The 17,352-nt window shown below is 39.6% G+C and overlaps 1 protein-coding gene across 1 annotated transcript in view; it reads right to left on the minus strand.

The window, feature by feature from the left end:
* Positions 1–17,352, minus strand: part of RAB38 (RAB38, member RAS oncogene family) — a 177,108-nt gene that overhangs the window by 27,692 nt on the left and 132,064 nt on the right. Inside the window, exon 3 of the mRNA XM_508683.8 lies at positions 8,992–9,272. Within this exon, the coding sequence (XP_508683.2) occupies positions 8,992–9,272 (281 nt within the window). The remainder of the gene's footprint in view (positions 1–8,991; positions 9,273–17,352) is intronic.

The raw sequence follows: 17,352 nt of genomic DNA on the forward strand, positions 1-17,352 counted from the left end.
TGTGATGGGGGACTTGATGCAGTTTAACACAACCATGGAATAAATGGTAGGAGTAGAGATAAGCTTGGAGAAGCAGAAAAAAAATCTCACTGTTGGGGTCTTCTATGCTCAAGAATGAGGGGTTTCTAAAGAATGTGTGACCTGGTTATATGGTGTCCAGCTTGAGTGTCTGTGTGGATGTAGGGTCTCCAAATTGGATAATTATATTTCCAGAAAAGCTGATGAATTCCATTTCAGATATGTTGGGTTTGAGGAGTTCTCTGAGTGATATCCAAGTAGAGATCCAGAAGGATATGGAAGTCTGAAGTTTTAGAAACAAGTCCATGGCTAGAGATAGAGATCCAGGAGGAAAGATCCAGGCTCAAAGATAACATGCCTTACTTTCTAGATGTTTTCTTCCTCCCACAGACTCATGGAAACAGGCCTACAAGGATTCTTTTTACTCAGATAGAATCAAGGCAGACCTGACTCTGTCCCCACCCCCTAGAAAACAGCAGAACCAACTGGGCACAAGACATATTTTTTGATCACTGTTTAATTGTGGTCTCAGTGGGGAGTGATTTTGCCCCTCCAACCAGAGGACATTTGGCAATGTCTGGAGATATGTTTGATTATCACAACTGATTGGGGTGTTGGGTGCTACTGATCTTAAGTGGGTAGAAACAAGGAATGATTCTAAATATCCTACCTTGAACAGTACACACACTCTTCCCTCCCAATCCCAGCTAAGAATTATTTGGCCCCAAATGCAATAGTGCTGAGGTTGAAAAACCCTACGCCTTATATTAGGATTTGCCAAATTTTCTAAGGAAAAGGCACTAATTTCATAAGAGTTGTTATTTAGTTGGCATTTGTCTTTTAATAAAAATCAAATATGGTCATCCTTTGATTTTTGGACATTACTAAGAAACTGTTGAATCTTTGAGTTCAGACTTCTACAGTCCATTAGGATTCTCAGCTGGAAGGGTTTATGCTAATGGACATGGTTTGACACACCGCAAAGCTTCGCTCTCTGTTTCCCCTCCACCTTATCCTTCAGCCTCATTGAACCTCAGCATTGTCAGCACTTTCTGTTATTTTTCAACTCCATGCCTTTCACGTGCTGTTTCCTCTGCCTAGAATACCTTTCTCCTTCCATCTCTGCCTTTGGAAATTCTACAGATTTTACAAGTCTGTGTTCCCCTCCTACCTTCCTACCCTCATACATCATATGGCCTCTACAGGTTTCCTCAAGAGGTGTCCTCTCTCCAACCGAAATGCCTGGTACTACCTAGGAGATAGATATATGCCAGGCCAGCTCACATAGTACAGTTCAGCCCTCTCTTCTGATGGATGGTCCTTGCCTAGAGAGATGAGGCCATGGTGTAGATAGCTCTCTGAGTGACTGCATCCTTCTGACCTCAGAAAAACAGGCCTGTCCTCAACTAGACTCAGCTCTAGGGTCACAAGGAATTCTGAATCTGAGAAAGACTGCTGAGAAGCATGGAAACACTTTTGCAGATCATGGAAAATGTGGGCTTTTACCAGATAGCTAGGGGTCAGAATGACACAAGGCTGCATGGCTTTGAGCAAGTCCCCTAATCATACCACAACTCCTCCACATGGAAAACGGGGATAATGCTTCATTATTGTAGGAATTAGTGATAATAGCTGTGAAATGCCTGGAAGGTTCTTAGTATGCAATAAATGATTGCCCTCTCTACAAATAATTAAAGTTGCACACATAATTTCAAGAGATTCTTGGAGCATCCTGTGCACTGAAGCATGGATCCTCTTTTACAGCCAGCCCATGGTGTCATGAATTGCTTAAGTCCCTTTCCATAGGTATCTGTAGAAAAATGTACTGGAGTCAGGCAATTCCTGAAGAAAGGGTTAATACTTAGCCAGAGCAAGAATTATTTGTTGGGGGCAGAGTATCAGAATCAGGGATTCTAATTTGAGTTCTGAACACTCCTTACTACTAAAGCCAGGATATTTTTCTATGTTTCTTCTCTCACATCCAGAGCTGGACTTTGTTGGGCAAAATGAAATACAGACAAAGAATGTCCATTGCATTATAATCCCATACAGCGTGACCAACATGGACAAAAGCAGAAAGATGAGAAAAAGATAGGTAGTTCTGACAACGGCTAGACGAAAAGTATATGTGAGAAAAGGCCTTTCCCTTATCCAACTCACCTAACAATTCCATGTGAATTGCTCCATTTTGTCACATTTCTTGGAAGACGTATTTACACATCTGTATATCTGTCAATAGACTTTAAATTCCTAGAGATCAGGACCACATTTTACTCATTTATCTATCCCAGTCCCTGGTCTACCATGTATCAATTGCTCAATAAATACTTATTATATAAGCTCAGACTAGAAAAGGTTATACGGTAGTGCAATGTGGTGGTTGGGTGGCTAAGCTGTTCTGTCAGCACATCTAGCTTGAAATCCTGACTCTTTGACATACCACAGTGAGATCTTTAGCTAGTCACTCTCTAATTTAAACTTTAATTGCTTCATCTGTGAACAGAAAAAGTAACAGTACTTACTGTACAAGATTATTTCAAGGATAAGCTAAAATGTATGTAAAGCCACTAGCAGAGTGGTTGGCTAAAGAGAAGTTATTCTTATTTTGAGACATCAGTGGTAAACTTTGAAGCATAAAGGGTCAGATGGTAAATAATTGAAGCTCTGCAGGCTATAAGGTCTCTGTTACAACTGTTTTAACTTTGTAGTTGTAACACAAAAACAGCCATTGATAACATGTAAACCAATGAGCACAGCTGAGTTCCAACAAAACTTTATTTACAATACAGGGCAGTCCATATTTGGCCCACAGATCATAGTTTGCTAATGCATGTAAGGTGTCTAAATTTCAATCATTAAGAAGTAGAACCTACAGAAGATTCTTGAACTAGGCAGTGACAAAATCAAAGTCATCCTTTGAGCAGGTTAAGTTTTTAACAGCATGCAAAACACTACTTTGAGCAAAGTCTGGAGTCAGGTTATTATGATTGTCCAAACATGAAACAGGAAAGATCTGAGCTCTAAGTAGTGAAAATATGAACCATGCAGAATAGAATGACATATGCAACACCCTGCCTTCTACAAACTGAACTATGGTTATAGCCTCTGATCGTTCATTTCTATTCTCCTATTATACAGTATCTTAGTCATGGGTGGATCTCAGATTGTCTAGTAAATTATAAGCACTGACGTAGGGAACCTCTAGAGAATTGATTAGCTAAAGATAAAATATTGTTATTAATTTATATTGATCCTTAAATAGATAACTAGCTTGAATTTGAGACTCATACACTTCACCTATTCCCAACTTCAGAAAACAATTTTCATTCTTCATGTAGGGCATCAATAATCTGTCAGAAGTGATGATTCAAATAGTTGTACTACAGACTGGTGGACATTATGTGAAATCACTATTAAACACAGCCATCATTTCCTGTATATTATGATTCTCAGTTTGCTCTGGTTTTAGATTTCAAATCAGACCCTTCCTTTTATGTCCCTAAGTATAACGAGCTCAAATCAGATCAGCTAAAAATACAGGGTTAAATGTCCTGTGACAAATTAAGTCAGTGGAGGTATATCTTATAACTTCATCTAAATTATTTGGAGATGGATGCCTACAACCTACAATTGGTGGAATCTAGGTCATCTGCCTGTGCCTAGCTGCAAAGGAAGCAAAAGAAGAAAGTTTCATGAGTTCTTCCTGGAGAGGTGAGCTTCGTACGGCTGGAAATTCCCCGAAGATAGCAAATGTATTTAACAGTTGTTAGAAAGCCAAACAACATGAGAAATATCCACTACACTGTGAAACATCCATTCCTCTCCCTAAAAGAAACTAATACCATCTTATAGAGAACAGTATTAGATATATACCTTTTCTCAGCAGAAGGATACACATTAACATTTTTATTTTTAGCTTCAAAGAAGAGGCAAAAATTGAGTGTAATTTAACGTAAGAAAGCTTCTTCCCAGGGCACCTGTTGCTCTTAGAACATTCTGGGAGAGAGGGTGGGTCCAAAAAGTCACTATAAATAGCATAGAAAGAACCAACGGTATCTGTCAGGAGTAGGACTGGGGTAGGGGAGCAAGAGCTGGAAGCACTGGAGGTTCTTTCTGTGAGTTTGACTTTTGTCCCCACTATTGCATAGGTACAACTTGCTCCATTCTTTCCCACCTACACTAGTGTTTGTGGTGGTGTATTTCTGAGCATAGCCACACCTGATCCACTCCATTATGTGAGCAGAATGGAGCAGGCTGGAAAGGGCTAAGATACAGAAACAGACCTTTTCACCAGAGCATGGCTGTTGTGTGCATCACGGGTAGATCGGTGTATGGGCTGTGCGTAGAGACAGTAGGAATGGTGTAGAGTGTGCAAAGTGTGTGTCTACATGTGGTGGGATCAGATATTATGCATCTGGCCCCACATACATTATTTATCTCTTCTTTTTTTTTTTTTTTGTGGGTGGGGATGGAGTTTTGCTCATGTCGCCCAGGCTGGTGAGCAATGGCACGATCTCGGGTCACTGCAACCTCCGCCTCCCAGGTTCAAGCAATTCTCCTGCCTCAGCCTCCTGAGTAGCTGGGATTAACAGGTGCCTGCTGCCAGCCCGCTAATGTTTGTATTTTTAGTAGAGATGGGGTTTCACCATGTTGGCCAGGCTGGTCTCGAACTCCTGACTTCGTGATCCACTTGCCTCGGCCTCCCAAAGTGCTGGGATTACAGCCGTGAGCCACCGCGCCCAGCCACATTATCTCTTAATGTTCACAGTAGCTCTAGAAGGTGAGTGGGTGTGATTAGAGAGTGAATTCAAAAACAGCAACTGATGGAGATTCAGGCAATGGGCACCAAGAATGTACCAAGTAATTTGTTCAGCAGGTAGCAGAACCCAGTCAGCCTCTGAAATGGGCCCTGAAGATATACTAACAAGAGAAGGGCAGGGTCTTTATCCTAAAGAAACAGATCTGCCAAAGCAGATTATAAAAATGGGATATGGGCACAGGAATACTAAAATATCCATTATTAGAGCTAAGGTATGATGTAGAGAGTAAAATAAGTTGAGCTCATGATCCACAGGGTGACCATGTAAATTTAAATTACAAATTAAAAATGAAGGTATTATTAATAATTATGCTGGAACAGCAGGTATAAACCAAGAATTTGGGGGGCAAAATGGGACACATGATTACCCCAATTATACATCACCTAGAGAATCCACAGACAGAATTCAAGGAAATACAGCCAAGAAAGCAAAAGAATGCAAAGGTTAAAAAACAAAGAATATGACGCAGAAAAGACTATTTTCTTTCCTTTGGTTTTAATATTGGAAGAGATAATGTGAAAAACCAGAGACACCAACATGTATTTAATTTTTATTTTTTCTCTCTTAATTCACTTGCCAGCCAGGGGCTACCATGATTGCTCCAGCAACAGCACTAGTCATGAAAACTCTCATGGAAAGTTACTCCATAGGATTGAAGAGCAAGAGGGTAAATTTCCCTCAGCAGTGGGGTCAGTGGTAAGATGGAGGCTGGTTTCAATGACTAACTCATCTAAAATCCTGCAAGTTTCAACTGCAGAGATGTCAAAGCTGATGATGATACCTGAAGGATTTCTGCTGGATGTGCCCATGGGGACAAAGCCAGAAGTTTGACTCAGAAGTTTCAGCAATGTGAAGAAAGGAAATCAGGTATTTATCACCAGACATTATGTCGTCACTCAAAAGGACTCTAATTTTTAGAAGATTGACTGTCTAAAAGAAGGATACCTATGGGAAATGTTCTCTGATCTCAAAATGAAGGAAGGAATTCATAGCTATCCCCAAAATCTACCATCTCTGCTTCAGGCAGACAGTTTAATCTAGGCCTCAGTTTTGTAAATGTTGTAATACTATAGTCAGAAAGTTAGCAGAGCTTTATCAGAGATCTTTAAAAAGAATTTTAAAAAAGTTTGACACTCCAGTTTGTCAGTGCTGCAGGATTGTTTCTGAGCTTCTAAGTGTTGACTTTGAATACTAACCTGGCACAGGCAAGCCGTTTTCGTTAAGACATTCAGAAGGACAACCTCAATAGCATTATGTATGGAAAAGAGATGTTGAACGTGCCTTCTGTATTTTACAATAAGGCCTTGTACTCTCTTGATTATATTAGCTTGTGAAATCTCATGTCCCCCTTCCCCAATACCGTACAAAGCTTCTCTTCAAAGTTCACACTTAGAGGGATTTGGAGGATTAGAAATCCAGTACCTAAGTAAGGTGGGTCAGCCAGTCCTAAAGGTACTAAACATTGTGTCCTTAATCAGGCAGTTTAACACTATAGTGGTTGAGCAAGGAATGTCAGAGTGAGGTGAAAAATGTCTTCAGAAGGTCTTTTGACCCACGGGTAATTTCAAGCTTCCCCACAGATTCATAGGCCTCTTCCTTTCTTTTTTCCCTTTCTTCTTATTAGCACTTAATAAGTATCACACATCATATATTTATGTTTTGTTGTTGTTTTTATCCATGAAGGCAAGGTTTTATCTGTTTCATAAGTTTCTACATTCTCAGTGCCCAGAACATTTGTCTGGCATGCAACAGGTATTTGATAATATTTATTGATTGAATGAATGAATGAATGAATAACAGAAGACTCCTCTCCCCATGTAAATACGGGTCATTCAGCCTAGTTTGCACTTACAATGTAATGTAATCAACAGAGAAAAGGAGTTCTCAAAGTCCTACTCTGTCTCCCTTGTGCCTGGAGGCTTCTGAGCTGAGAGTGACATTTTTTGAAAGAAAGCAATTTGAAGGAATACGCAGCAACTTTGGAGTGAAACTGAGTGTGGCGCTAAAAGGAAATGAAAATAAGTGAAATCACCCACATTTTGGAATTAAAAAAAAAAAAAAACCAGCTAACGTTAAAAAAAGAAAATAGCCAGGTGCGGTGGCTCACGCCTGTAATCCCAGCACTTTGGGAGGCTGAGGCAGGCGGATCACGAGGTCAGGAGATCGAGACCATCCTGGCTAACATAGTGAAACCACATCTCTACTAAAAATACAAAAAAATTAGCTGGGTGTGGTGGCGGGCGCCTGTAGTCCCAGCTACTCAGGAGGCTGAGGCAGGAGAATCACTTGAATCTGGAGGGTGGAGCTTGCAGTGAGCCGAGACCAAGCCATTGCACTCCAGCCTGGGTGACAGAGCGAGACTCTGTCTCAAAAAAACAAACAAACAAAAAAAGAAAATAGACTACAAAAAGATACCATGCTTGTTAAATTTCTGTAACTTAATCATACCTTTCAGTTGTGCTGTCTCCCCTTACAGCAAGAAATCCTTCAACCACATAAACTAAAAAGGTTCAAAGAGAGTCAAGAAATATAAAATGATGGGAAATATATCCTGAACCAAAGGAAGAATCCCAAGAAACAGGGGAAATCAAAATTTTAAATAGAATGAAAGGGAAAAGCACACTGGCACACTGGGGCCTCAAAAGGAAGACAAGAACTCTCACAACTGAGCAATAACAACTTTCCAAACATAAAAGCTAGTGACAGAAGAGCAAGGAGACAGGCATCAAGGCTCTCCAGGAATGGTTCAAACAAAAGAACATCCCACTGTGACGGAAAAAGTGGCACCACTGCCCTTTTCTTCCTCTCCATCAACTCCAATCCAAGTGCTTGCTTAATTGTGCTGGTCTTTGTAATTTGGTGGTATTCTCAAATCCAGGTTTTCTTTCCTATCTATAGCCACTACTCCAGCTTAAGGTCTCATTATGTTCCCACAGAGCATGGTAACTACCATGCCACTGTGTCTCCTGGTTCACTGCCCTCCAATCCATCTTCCCATAGTTTCTCCAAGGCAAACTGGACCATTCTACTTTCCAGCAGAAAACCCATTAGAGGTTCCTCCTCAGCCTATTAGAATGATGACCATTCCAGCAATATTTTCAAACCATTTGCTAATGAGGTGCACAAATGCTCACTATAAGGCCAAAGTGTGAACTCCATAAGTATGGAGCCCATGGCTATCTTATTCACAGCTGAATCCCAAAAACTAGCGTAGTACCTGTGCTCTACAAACATTTAATATTTGAATAAAAGTGGAAAAATTATGATATAAAACCATGTAAAATACAATCCTAATAGTCTAATTATATGCACACACACAAAAATCAAAAGCAAAAATGGTTATTCTTTTAAAATTTTAGTTATGGTTTTTTATGGATTTTCAAATTTTGCCATGAAAGTATTTTTTTTTTCTCCTGTGATACTGAGATTTTTAAAATACAGGCAAAAACAAAAAGAGAGTAGAACAAAAGCCAGGAACCTGACATATCAGATGGCAACATGAGGGAACAATGAGAAGTATATTATCCTCATCACACCCTACAGGATCCTTCATCTTCCAGCCCTGCCTCAGCTCCACCTCCTGCCACTTTTCTGCCATCCAGGGGAAACAGCATGGCCAAGCTATGCTGTGTTCTTCACATTTGTGCTTGCTGTCTATTCTCTGTTACCCCACTATTCCGGTATGCCCAATGTAGTGTTTGCCATCTTTTCTTTCCTAGGAGGAAGCACAATTCCTGATGTACAGGTGAACATATTAAATATTGATTGTGTAAATTAACTAACACATGAATAAGGCCTTTACTATAAAACCATACTCACCTAATAAAATTGTGGTGAGGACTAAGTAGGAAAATGCATGCAAAATATGCCTGGCTCATAGTAAGACCTCAAAAGGCAAACACAGTTATCAACTATTACTATTGAAACCTTGTACAAGTTGCTTTGCTCCTCTTGCCACAATGATCTTAAATTGTAGATAATAATTCCTGCCTTACCTACTCATTGCACTGAGATGAGAAAGAGCTTAGAGCAATGTGAAAACCATACATCACTAAACAAACATATTATTATCATTATGATGATGGTGATGATTATGTGCCATTTTCTTTGTGAACCTTGCTTATATTAAGCTTATTATTTAAAGTCACATTACCTTTGCTGATGTTTCAAACCATCCTACGAAACCGTGCTCCTTGCAGAACTGGTCCATCTTGAGGCCATTGTTCATGAGCACATCCTTCCCCTGGTCACACTTGTTGGCCAACAAAACCACTGAAACCGGTTTGCCATTAGGGAGACTTAACTTGGAGTCCAAATCATTTTTCCACTTCGCCACTGCTTCAAATGTGGCTGGCCTGGTGACATCGAAGACAATAAATGCACCCATAGCTTCTCGGTAATAGACCCTCGTCATGTTTCCAAATCTTTCTTGACCTGACACCAAAAAGAAATAAAAATAAAAATATATTAAAATTGCAAACTGAATCATATTATAACTTCATGAAGCCTCCAAGATGAGCAAGTCAATCAGTAAAGTGCTTCGTCTTTATTGATAATCTTTAAAGAGTGAACTAAATATGCAATCATGCAGCTTTGTTCTTGATTTTTGAATTCAGAAGGGAATTCATCCATTTAACAAATATGTACTGAGAAATTTCTGTGTACCATGTAATATTCTAGACCTATGCAAATACAGTATTCCAGTAGCCACATATGGCTATTTAAATTAAATGAACAAAAACTAAACAAAATTTTTAATTCAAGTATTCTGTCACCCTAGCTAGCTACATTTCAAGTGTTCAGTAACTGCATGTCGCTAGTGCCTGCTGTATTAGACTATTCCAATAATGAAACATTTCCATCAGTATAGAACATTCGATTGGGCAACACTGTTCTAAATATTTGGGATACTCTGATTAAAACATAACCATCCCTGCCACCATGGAGATTACATTTTAATGGGAAGACAGACTCTAAACAATAAACATAATAAATAACAAAATTATGGAGTATGTTTAAAAGGGATCCACAATCTAGTCCAATTAAAGGTTATAATACTAGCTACCATTCATTCATGTTTACTAACCATGAGAAATGTGATTTACGTAAGTGATCATTAAGGTGCAATTATTACCACCATTTTAAAGTGAGAAAATTGAGACTTAGTCTAAGTAACATTCTCAAATCATACAGATAGTAAGCTTAAGAAATCATAATTCAAACCTGAGCTGTTTGAATCTAGGGCTCACAGTCTTTTACCAACATTAAATACTCTCAACCACTAAATTATAGGCTTGTATTCTCTATTCCGCAGGCTTAGATATCAGGACCAGAGGACCATCCCTTTGAATTTGACTGAACAGATATTTATTGGACATCTATTAGATCGATGCCAGTTTCTGGACTCTTGCTCAGAATGTAACAGTAAACTAGATAGTCTCTACCCTTAAATACTCTACAACCTATTGGATAAGAAAAGCTCTCCTACAGCAAAACACTAAATAAGTTTTGTTGTTGTTGTTGTTTAGGATAAGGATTGGTTTCAGAATTAGAATCAGCTGGAATCAATTTTGCTCTGATGCTTAACGTTCTGATTGAATATTGTCAAGTTTCTTAAGCACTCTAAGTTTATTCTTCCTTATCTGCAAATTGGCAATAATAATATGTACTGCAGAGTTTTGCCATGTGGATGAAGTGAATTAATATATGCAAAGCACCCAGCATAGTACCTTATACTTGAGTTTTCCTTCTCTTTTGGCAGCATGTTAAATAGTGTGAAAGACAATACGGCACAAGTTCTGAAATCAGAGTTTCAGATCAGAGTTTGTGACAAAAAAATTACAAGTATTTCAGCTGAATAACAAAAATGAACAAAATCCTACTACTTCTAACTCTGTCTATTAATGGTTGCTGAAGATAGGAGCTAATGAAGACTTGTATTTTCTGAACTCAAAACCCCAGAAGTATGTGACCAGACAAAGCCTTTTTATTCTGATTTGGGAATTTATTTATGTTAAGAGTCTTATAAAGTTATATAAATTAAAATAAAGTTAGTGTGTATTTAACAAGTCGACTTTTCTTGGAAAGAGTAAAATGGTAAAACTGGGATGTATCTAGGAAAATATAGGTTAACATATCTCTAAGAAGAACACTTTACCCTTAATTTTGAGCTAAAAACTTTATAATGGTAAGTTTTAATTCAAGTTAGCAAGCTGTTTTGTAGATGGCTATATTTACATTGGTAGTAGCATTGAAATTGTAAGAGAAGCCTCTCTAAACACTTAGTGAAAATGAATGAAGGTCGAGGGCTCTGGTCCCAGTGTGTGAGCTTGTGTGCACAAGCAAGTATCACTGGAAAAAAAGAGTATTTTGTCACAGCCAGCACATGACGATCTTACAGTATTTCTTACGTGGGTTATACCAGAGACGCATTTTTTTATCCCGCAGTTGCCTAGTCAACGAAAGAAAGGGGCAAAATACTGTCCACATGACACGTAAGCCACAGATGAACTTTTAGTTTTCCCAAATAAGTTTTAAATTTCTCTTTTTCTTTTTAAATACCTGGTGCAAACAGTGATCTCCTTTGATACTGCCCAGAGTGGCCATGACATTTCAGAAAAACAGGGGAAAAAAGCCTTCTGTGATAACTCAGAACTTCCAAGGCCTTTAGGCTTTTAAAGGATGTCTTATGATCTCTTTCAAGGATCTAATCAGATGAAGAGCAAAGTCATGGGTTATTCAATAATCTGCTTGTCCAGAGGTTTTCATAGTAGAACAAGGCAGTCCTCAAGAATAAAGATTTTGCACTTTAAATATATGATAAAGAGTTATTTTAAGACCATACAAAAAGCAATACATAGGCTATAACTTCATAGAGAATCAAAAAGGAAAATATGTGTGTGTGTATATATATATATGTGTGTGTGTTTAAGTTTGTGAATGTATGTGTGTCAGATCAGAAATAAGAAGACAGCTTGTTTCTAGAAAGAAAAGATGTTTATATGTTCAGGTCACTGAGCCAGGCCACTTGGAAAGTTTATATTTTTGGCATTCCAGCAAGAGGTCACACTTAGATCAGAGCATTTCTAGCACTCACATTTTCTCCTTCCTTTGTCAGCTGACAGTCCTCTTTGCTCTTTCTTATTCAAAGAATGAGAACCATGTGACTCAGAGTGAGTGCCTACTTTTGGGCAAAGTAGAGACCTGATGAATTCATCATAGTTAAATTTACTTTTTAAAAAAATGACTATAATTCAAAAACTTCCCTTGGTTTTAGATCACTTATTCAACCGACATTTATGGAATAGCTAATGTGGCTAAAGCTCTATACTTTGTGCTGGAAATATACAGTTTTTGCCCAGGAGGAATTTCTAAACTAAGTTTTGTCACACTGGATTACTGCACTGAAAATAATCCACTTCCACATAGGTCCCCAATGCTCTTAAACTCATAACAGTGTAGATGTGGCTCATGATTCAGCTTTCAGCTATGAAGGGTGTTAAATAGGAAAGCAATCAACCAAATCACAAAAGTTAATATAATGGCTGCAGGAACTATTTAGATAATCTCACAGCAGAAGACACCAACTTGAAAAGTCAGAAGACATGGTCTTAATTTTACTTACTGGTTACCAGAACAGGCTCAGACACATGTATTTCTCTCCCTGAGACTCAGTTTTCTTATCTATAAAATGAACTTGGTGTGGCTGATCTCAAAGGCCCGTTCCTCATGCCTTAGATTAAATCAAACTTTGGCCCTCTGTCCCAAGAGCCTGAAATGGTCCACTTGGTGTCATAGACTCAGCTAAAAATACACACAAACATCACAGCTAAAATGTATATCTAGCAGTATTTTTACTTCCAGTCATCTTCTAACTCCCTCCTCACTCCTTCAACCAAAGAGTCTCCAGTATCCAACTAAGACTTCTACTTCAGAGGTAGCCCTTGGCTCTGCCCCTCCTCTCCCCCAGCACTGCTCCTGCTCCACCTCAGCCCCTCATTGCTCCTCACCTGGACCCCTGGCAGCTCCCTAAGTGGGGATCTCAGTATCTAGGCTCTCATCAATGTCTCTCTCCCCAAATATAAACATAAATGTAAGCACAAGTCTTCAGGCAGTTGCCATTCTGGCAGCATAAGAAATCATCTCTGGCACCTAAGAAATACCCATCCCTAGTTGGGTTGCACTTCTCAGAGATTCTTTATTGTGTTGTTTTTGTGCAGAGATCAGGAATTTGTATTTTTAAGCCATCTCTAAGTGATGTTAGTGTATGACTAGTCTTAAAACTGCTATTTCTTTTTTTTCCCCCAAGATAGTAGATTAGAGCCTTTTAGCATGCCTCAGCCACATGGAAATAGCAAGATAGTGCATAAAGACCAACTGTGTGGGCTTTATATCAAGAAGGAAAATGGGAATCCACCAGGGCAACTCAAATTGAAGAATACCCCAAATTCCAGGGAGGGAACATGGGCAAACAGCCGCTTTGATGGCATTCAGCTAATAAAAGTGAGAGAAGCTCAGGTATGTGAGAGAGGCAGAGAGCCTCCCTCTGTGACTTGCCTTTCCATTGGGGATCCCAGCAAAGCATGCCAAGGGAAAGCACTTTGTTTCTCCCAAGCCCTAGAGCTAACTTGTGGAGTTTCTTGGAGACACTGTGAGGGAAAGACATGAGGAACAGCTGCAGACATTTTCCCAGACCCAGGACCAAGATCAGGATGCCATTTTTAATCCGAGTGCATAGAAAGGCAACCATTCATTTTAATCTCTAGCCAGAGACCAGAGCACCCACTCTAGAGCTGCATAGGAGCCTCCACAACCAGAACTGTGGAAAGCCCCTCAGCAGTAGGTGCTAGAAGTGTGCTCTCCTCTGTCACAACCTTGGGACAGGAGGAGAGCTGATAAAGCTGCAGTTTCTACTGGGCAGTAATACTTGTAGCTAGGGCCAGCTTGGCGATCTGGAACCAATCTGCAGGTGTCCAGCCTGCTCCCCTGAGATTGTGGTGTAGCAGGGCCCTCTCTGCTCTACTCCCAGGCAGAAATCCAGGCATTTGGAGCACCCACTTGCCTGGACCAGCAGCCTGAGCTGCCCCACCTGTGACAGACATAGATCGTGGTACAGCAAGTCCCTCTCCACTCCATGGCTACGCAGATATCCAGGCATTCAGACGGCCTGTTTCACCTGGAGCAGTAGTCTGACCTGCACCAGTCATCCTGTGCAGTCAGCCTGGTGCTGGGAGGCTAACTCTGTTTCACACCAGGGCAGATCTCTGGGCATTCAAAGCACCTGCTCATCTGGCCACCACACCTGTCCTGAACATAGACCATGAGGCAAAAAGGTACTCTCTGCTCCATGCCCAGGCAAATCTCCAGCCATTAGAAGCACCACCTCACCTGAATTGGCAGCCTGAGCCATCCCACCCCTCCTGTGCAGAGATTGCGGTGCAAGGATAGCCTCTCTGCTCTACATCCAGGCAGCTCTCTAGGCATCTGAAGCACTTACTCTCTTGGATTAGGGGTTTATAGGCTGCTACTCTTCCCATGCAGTTGGGGCTGAAGAGATTTCCCAGCTTGATGCTGAGGTACACAACTGACACTTGGTGGCTGCCCCCCAGATTCTCCCTCAGCACAGTTGCTTGCACCTGCCATTAGGGCACCTGTAGATGAACCTACCTGGTCTGGCCCCACCCATTGTGGACCCCAATCCCCTTGGCTGAGCAGGGAGCTCAGACCACTGTGTGTTCCAAGAATCAGCCCATTGCCTGAGGCAACAGAGAGCTTCCACCAGTAAACAAGGATCAAGTATACACCTAGCCACATTGACCACAGCCTGCTATCATGCTTAAGCACTATCTACTGACTTACAGGTCAAACTGCACAGCCCAATAAAAAACCTGCAGAAAGAAGTACATAAAGCTACAGAAGCAAAACCAAAAGACCCTATGGAGCAGGGCAAAGGAAAAGGAAAAAGGAAAGAAAAAAATAGCAATAGTATGATAGAGAAATAAAGAAAAAGAAAAAAGTCCTACAAACATGAAAATAATTACAAAAATTAGAAGTGCCAAAATTTCCAAATGAAAAGGAACAAGCACAAAAATCCTGATACTATGAAAAATATGAATGCAGTGACACCATCAAAGGATTGCACTAGCTTTCCAGCAAAGGTCCCTAATGAAAATAGAAACTCAGAAGTGACAGATAAAGAATCCAAATCATGGATTGCAAGGCAGCTCAATGAGATCCAATACAAGATTGAAAAGAAATGTCTAAAGCAGTCCAGAAAATGAAGGAGGAGATAAATCTTAAAAAGTAATTAATCACAGCTTCTAGAATTGGACAATTCACTTAAGGAGCTTCAAAATACAATTGAAAGTTTTATCAACAGACTGAACCAAGCAGAAGAAACCATTTCAGAGCTTGAGAACTGCTCTTGTGAACTAACCCAGTCAGACATACATAAAAAAAGAGAATATTTTTTAAATGAAGAAAGTCTTTGAGAAATGTGGGATTATGTAAAAATATCAAACCTACAAATTATTGGCATTCCTGAGAGAGAAGAAAAATTTAAAAACCTGGAATACATATTTGGGGGGATAATTCAAGAAAATTTCCCTAACCTTGCTAGAGAGGTAGACATTTAGATACAAAAAAATCCAGAAAACACCTGCCAGATACTATACAAAATGAACATCACTAAGGCATATAGTCACCACATTGTCCAAGATCAATGCTAAAGAAAAGAATCTTAAAGGCAGCTAAAGAAAAATGTCAAATTGCATAAAAAGGAAACCTCATTTAGCTAACAGTGGACATCTCAGCAGAAACTTTACAAGCCAGAAGAGACTGGGGGCCTATTTTCAGCATTCTTAAAGAAAAGAAATTCCAATCAAGAATGTCATATCCCAGCTGGGTGCAGTGGCTCATGCCTGTAACCCCAGCACTTTGGGAGGCCGAGGCAGGAGGATCATGAGTTCAGGAGTTCGAGACTAGCCTGGCCAACGTAATGAAATCCCGTCTCTAATAAAAATACAAAAATTAGCTGAGTGTGGTGACACACACCTGTAGTCCCAGCTACTTGGGAGGCTGAGGCAGGAGAAACACTTGAACCTGGGAGGTGGAGGTTGCAGTGAGCCAAGATCGTGCCACTGCACTCCAGCCTGGGCGACAGAGCAAGACTTTGTCTCAAGAAAAAAAAGAAAATTCATATCCCACCAAACTAAGTTCATAAGTGAAGGAGATTTTAAAAATCTTTCAAAACAAGTAAGTCCTAAGGGAATCTGTTATCACTAGACAAGCCTTACAAGAAATCTTCATGGGAGTTCTAAATATGGCAATGAAAAAACTCTACTGGCTGCCACAAAAATACACTTAAGTACGTAGCCCACAGGCCCTATAAAGCAACCACACAATAGAAACTTATATTTCAAAGCAAACCAGCTAATAACTTCGTGATAAGATCATAACCTCACACATAAATATTAACCTTGAATGTAAATGGTCTAAGCTCCCCACTTAAAAGGCACAGAATGGCAAGTCAGAAACAAAAACAAAACCCATCCGTATGCTATCTTCAAGAGATCCATCTCACATGTAATGACACCCATAGGCTCAAAGTAAAGGATTAGAGAAAGATCCAGCACACAAACAGAAAACGAAAAAGAGCCCAGGTTGTCATTCCTATGTCAGATAAATCACACTTTAAACTGGCAACAGTCAAAAAGGACCAAAAAGGCCATTACATAATAATAAACGGCTCAATTCGACAATAAGACTTAACTGTCCTGAATATATTATGCACACAACATTGGAGTAGTCAGATTCATAAAACAAGTACTTCTAGACCTCTGAAAAGACAGAGACAACCACATAATAATAGTGGGGGACTTCAATGTCCCACTGTCAGTATCAGACAAATGATCAAGGCAGAAAACTAACAAAGAAATTCTGAACTTGAATTTGACACTTACTGATTGGACCTAACAGACATTTACGGAATACTCTACCCATCAACCACAGAATAAACATTCTTCTCATTTGCACAGAACATAGAAAGATTGAACACATGCCCAGACATGAAGCAAGTCTCAATCAATTCGAAAAAAATTGAAAATATACAATCATACTCTTGAACCACAGTGGAATAAAAATAGAAAGCATTACCGAAATCTCTCAAAACCACACAATTACATGGAAATGAAAACAACTTGCTTTTGAATGACTTTCGGATAAACAATAAAATAAAGGATAATTTTTAAAAAATCTTTTAAATAAATAAAAACAGGGACACAGCATACCAAAATCTCTGGTATGCTGTTAACAGGAAAGTTTATGGTGTTAAATGGCTAATTTAAAAAAGTTAGAAAGATCTTAAATTGACAATCTAACATCAGAACAAAAAAACACTAAAATCAGAGCAGAACAGAATGAAATTGAGACTCAGAAAATACATACAAAGTATCAATGAAAGCAAATGTCGGTTCTTTGAAAGAATGAACAAGATCAATAGACAACAAGCTAAATT

Source organism: Pan troglodytes, chromosome 9 (assembly GCF_028858775.2).
Source record: "Pan troglodytes isolate AG18354 chromosome 9, NHGRI_mPanTro3-v2.0_pri, whole genome shotgun sequence".
Classification (NCBI taxonomy): Eukaryota; Metazoa; Chordata; class Mammalia; order Primates; family Hominidae; genus Pan; species Pan troglodytes.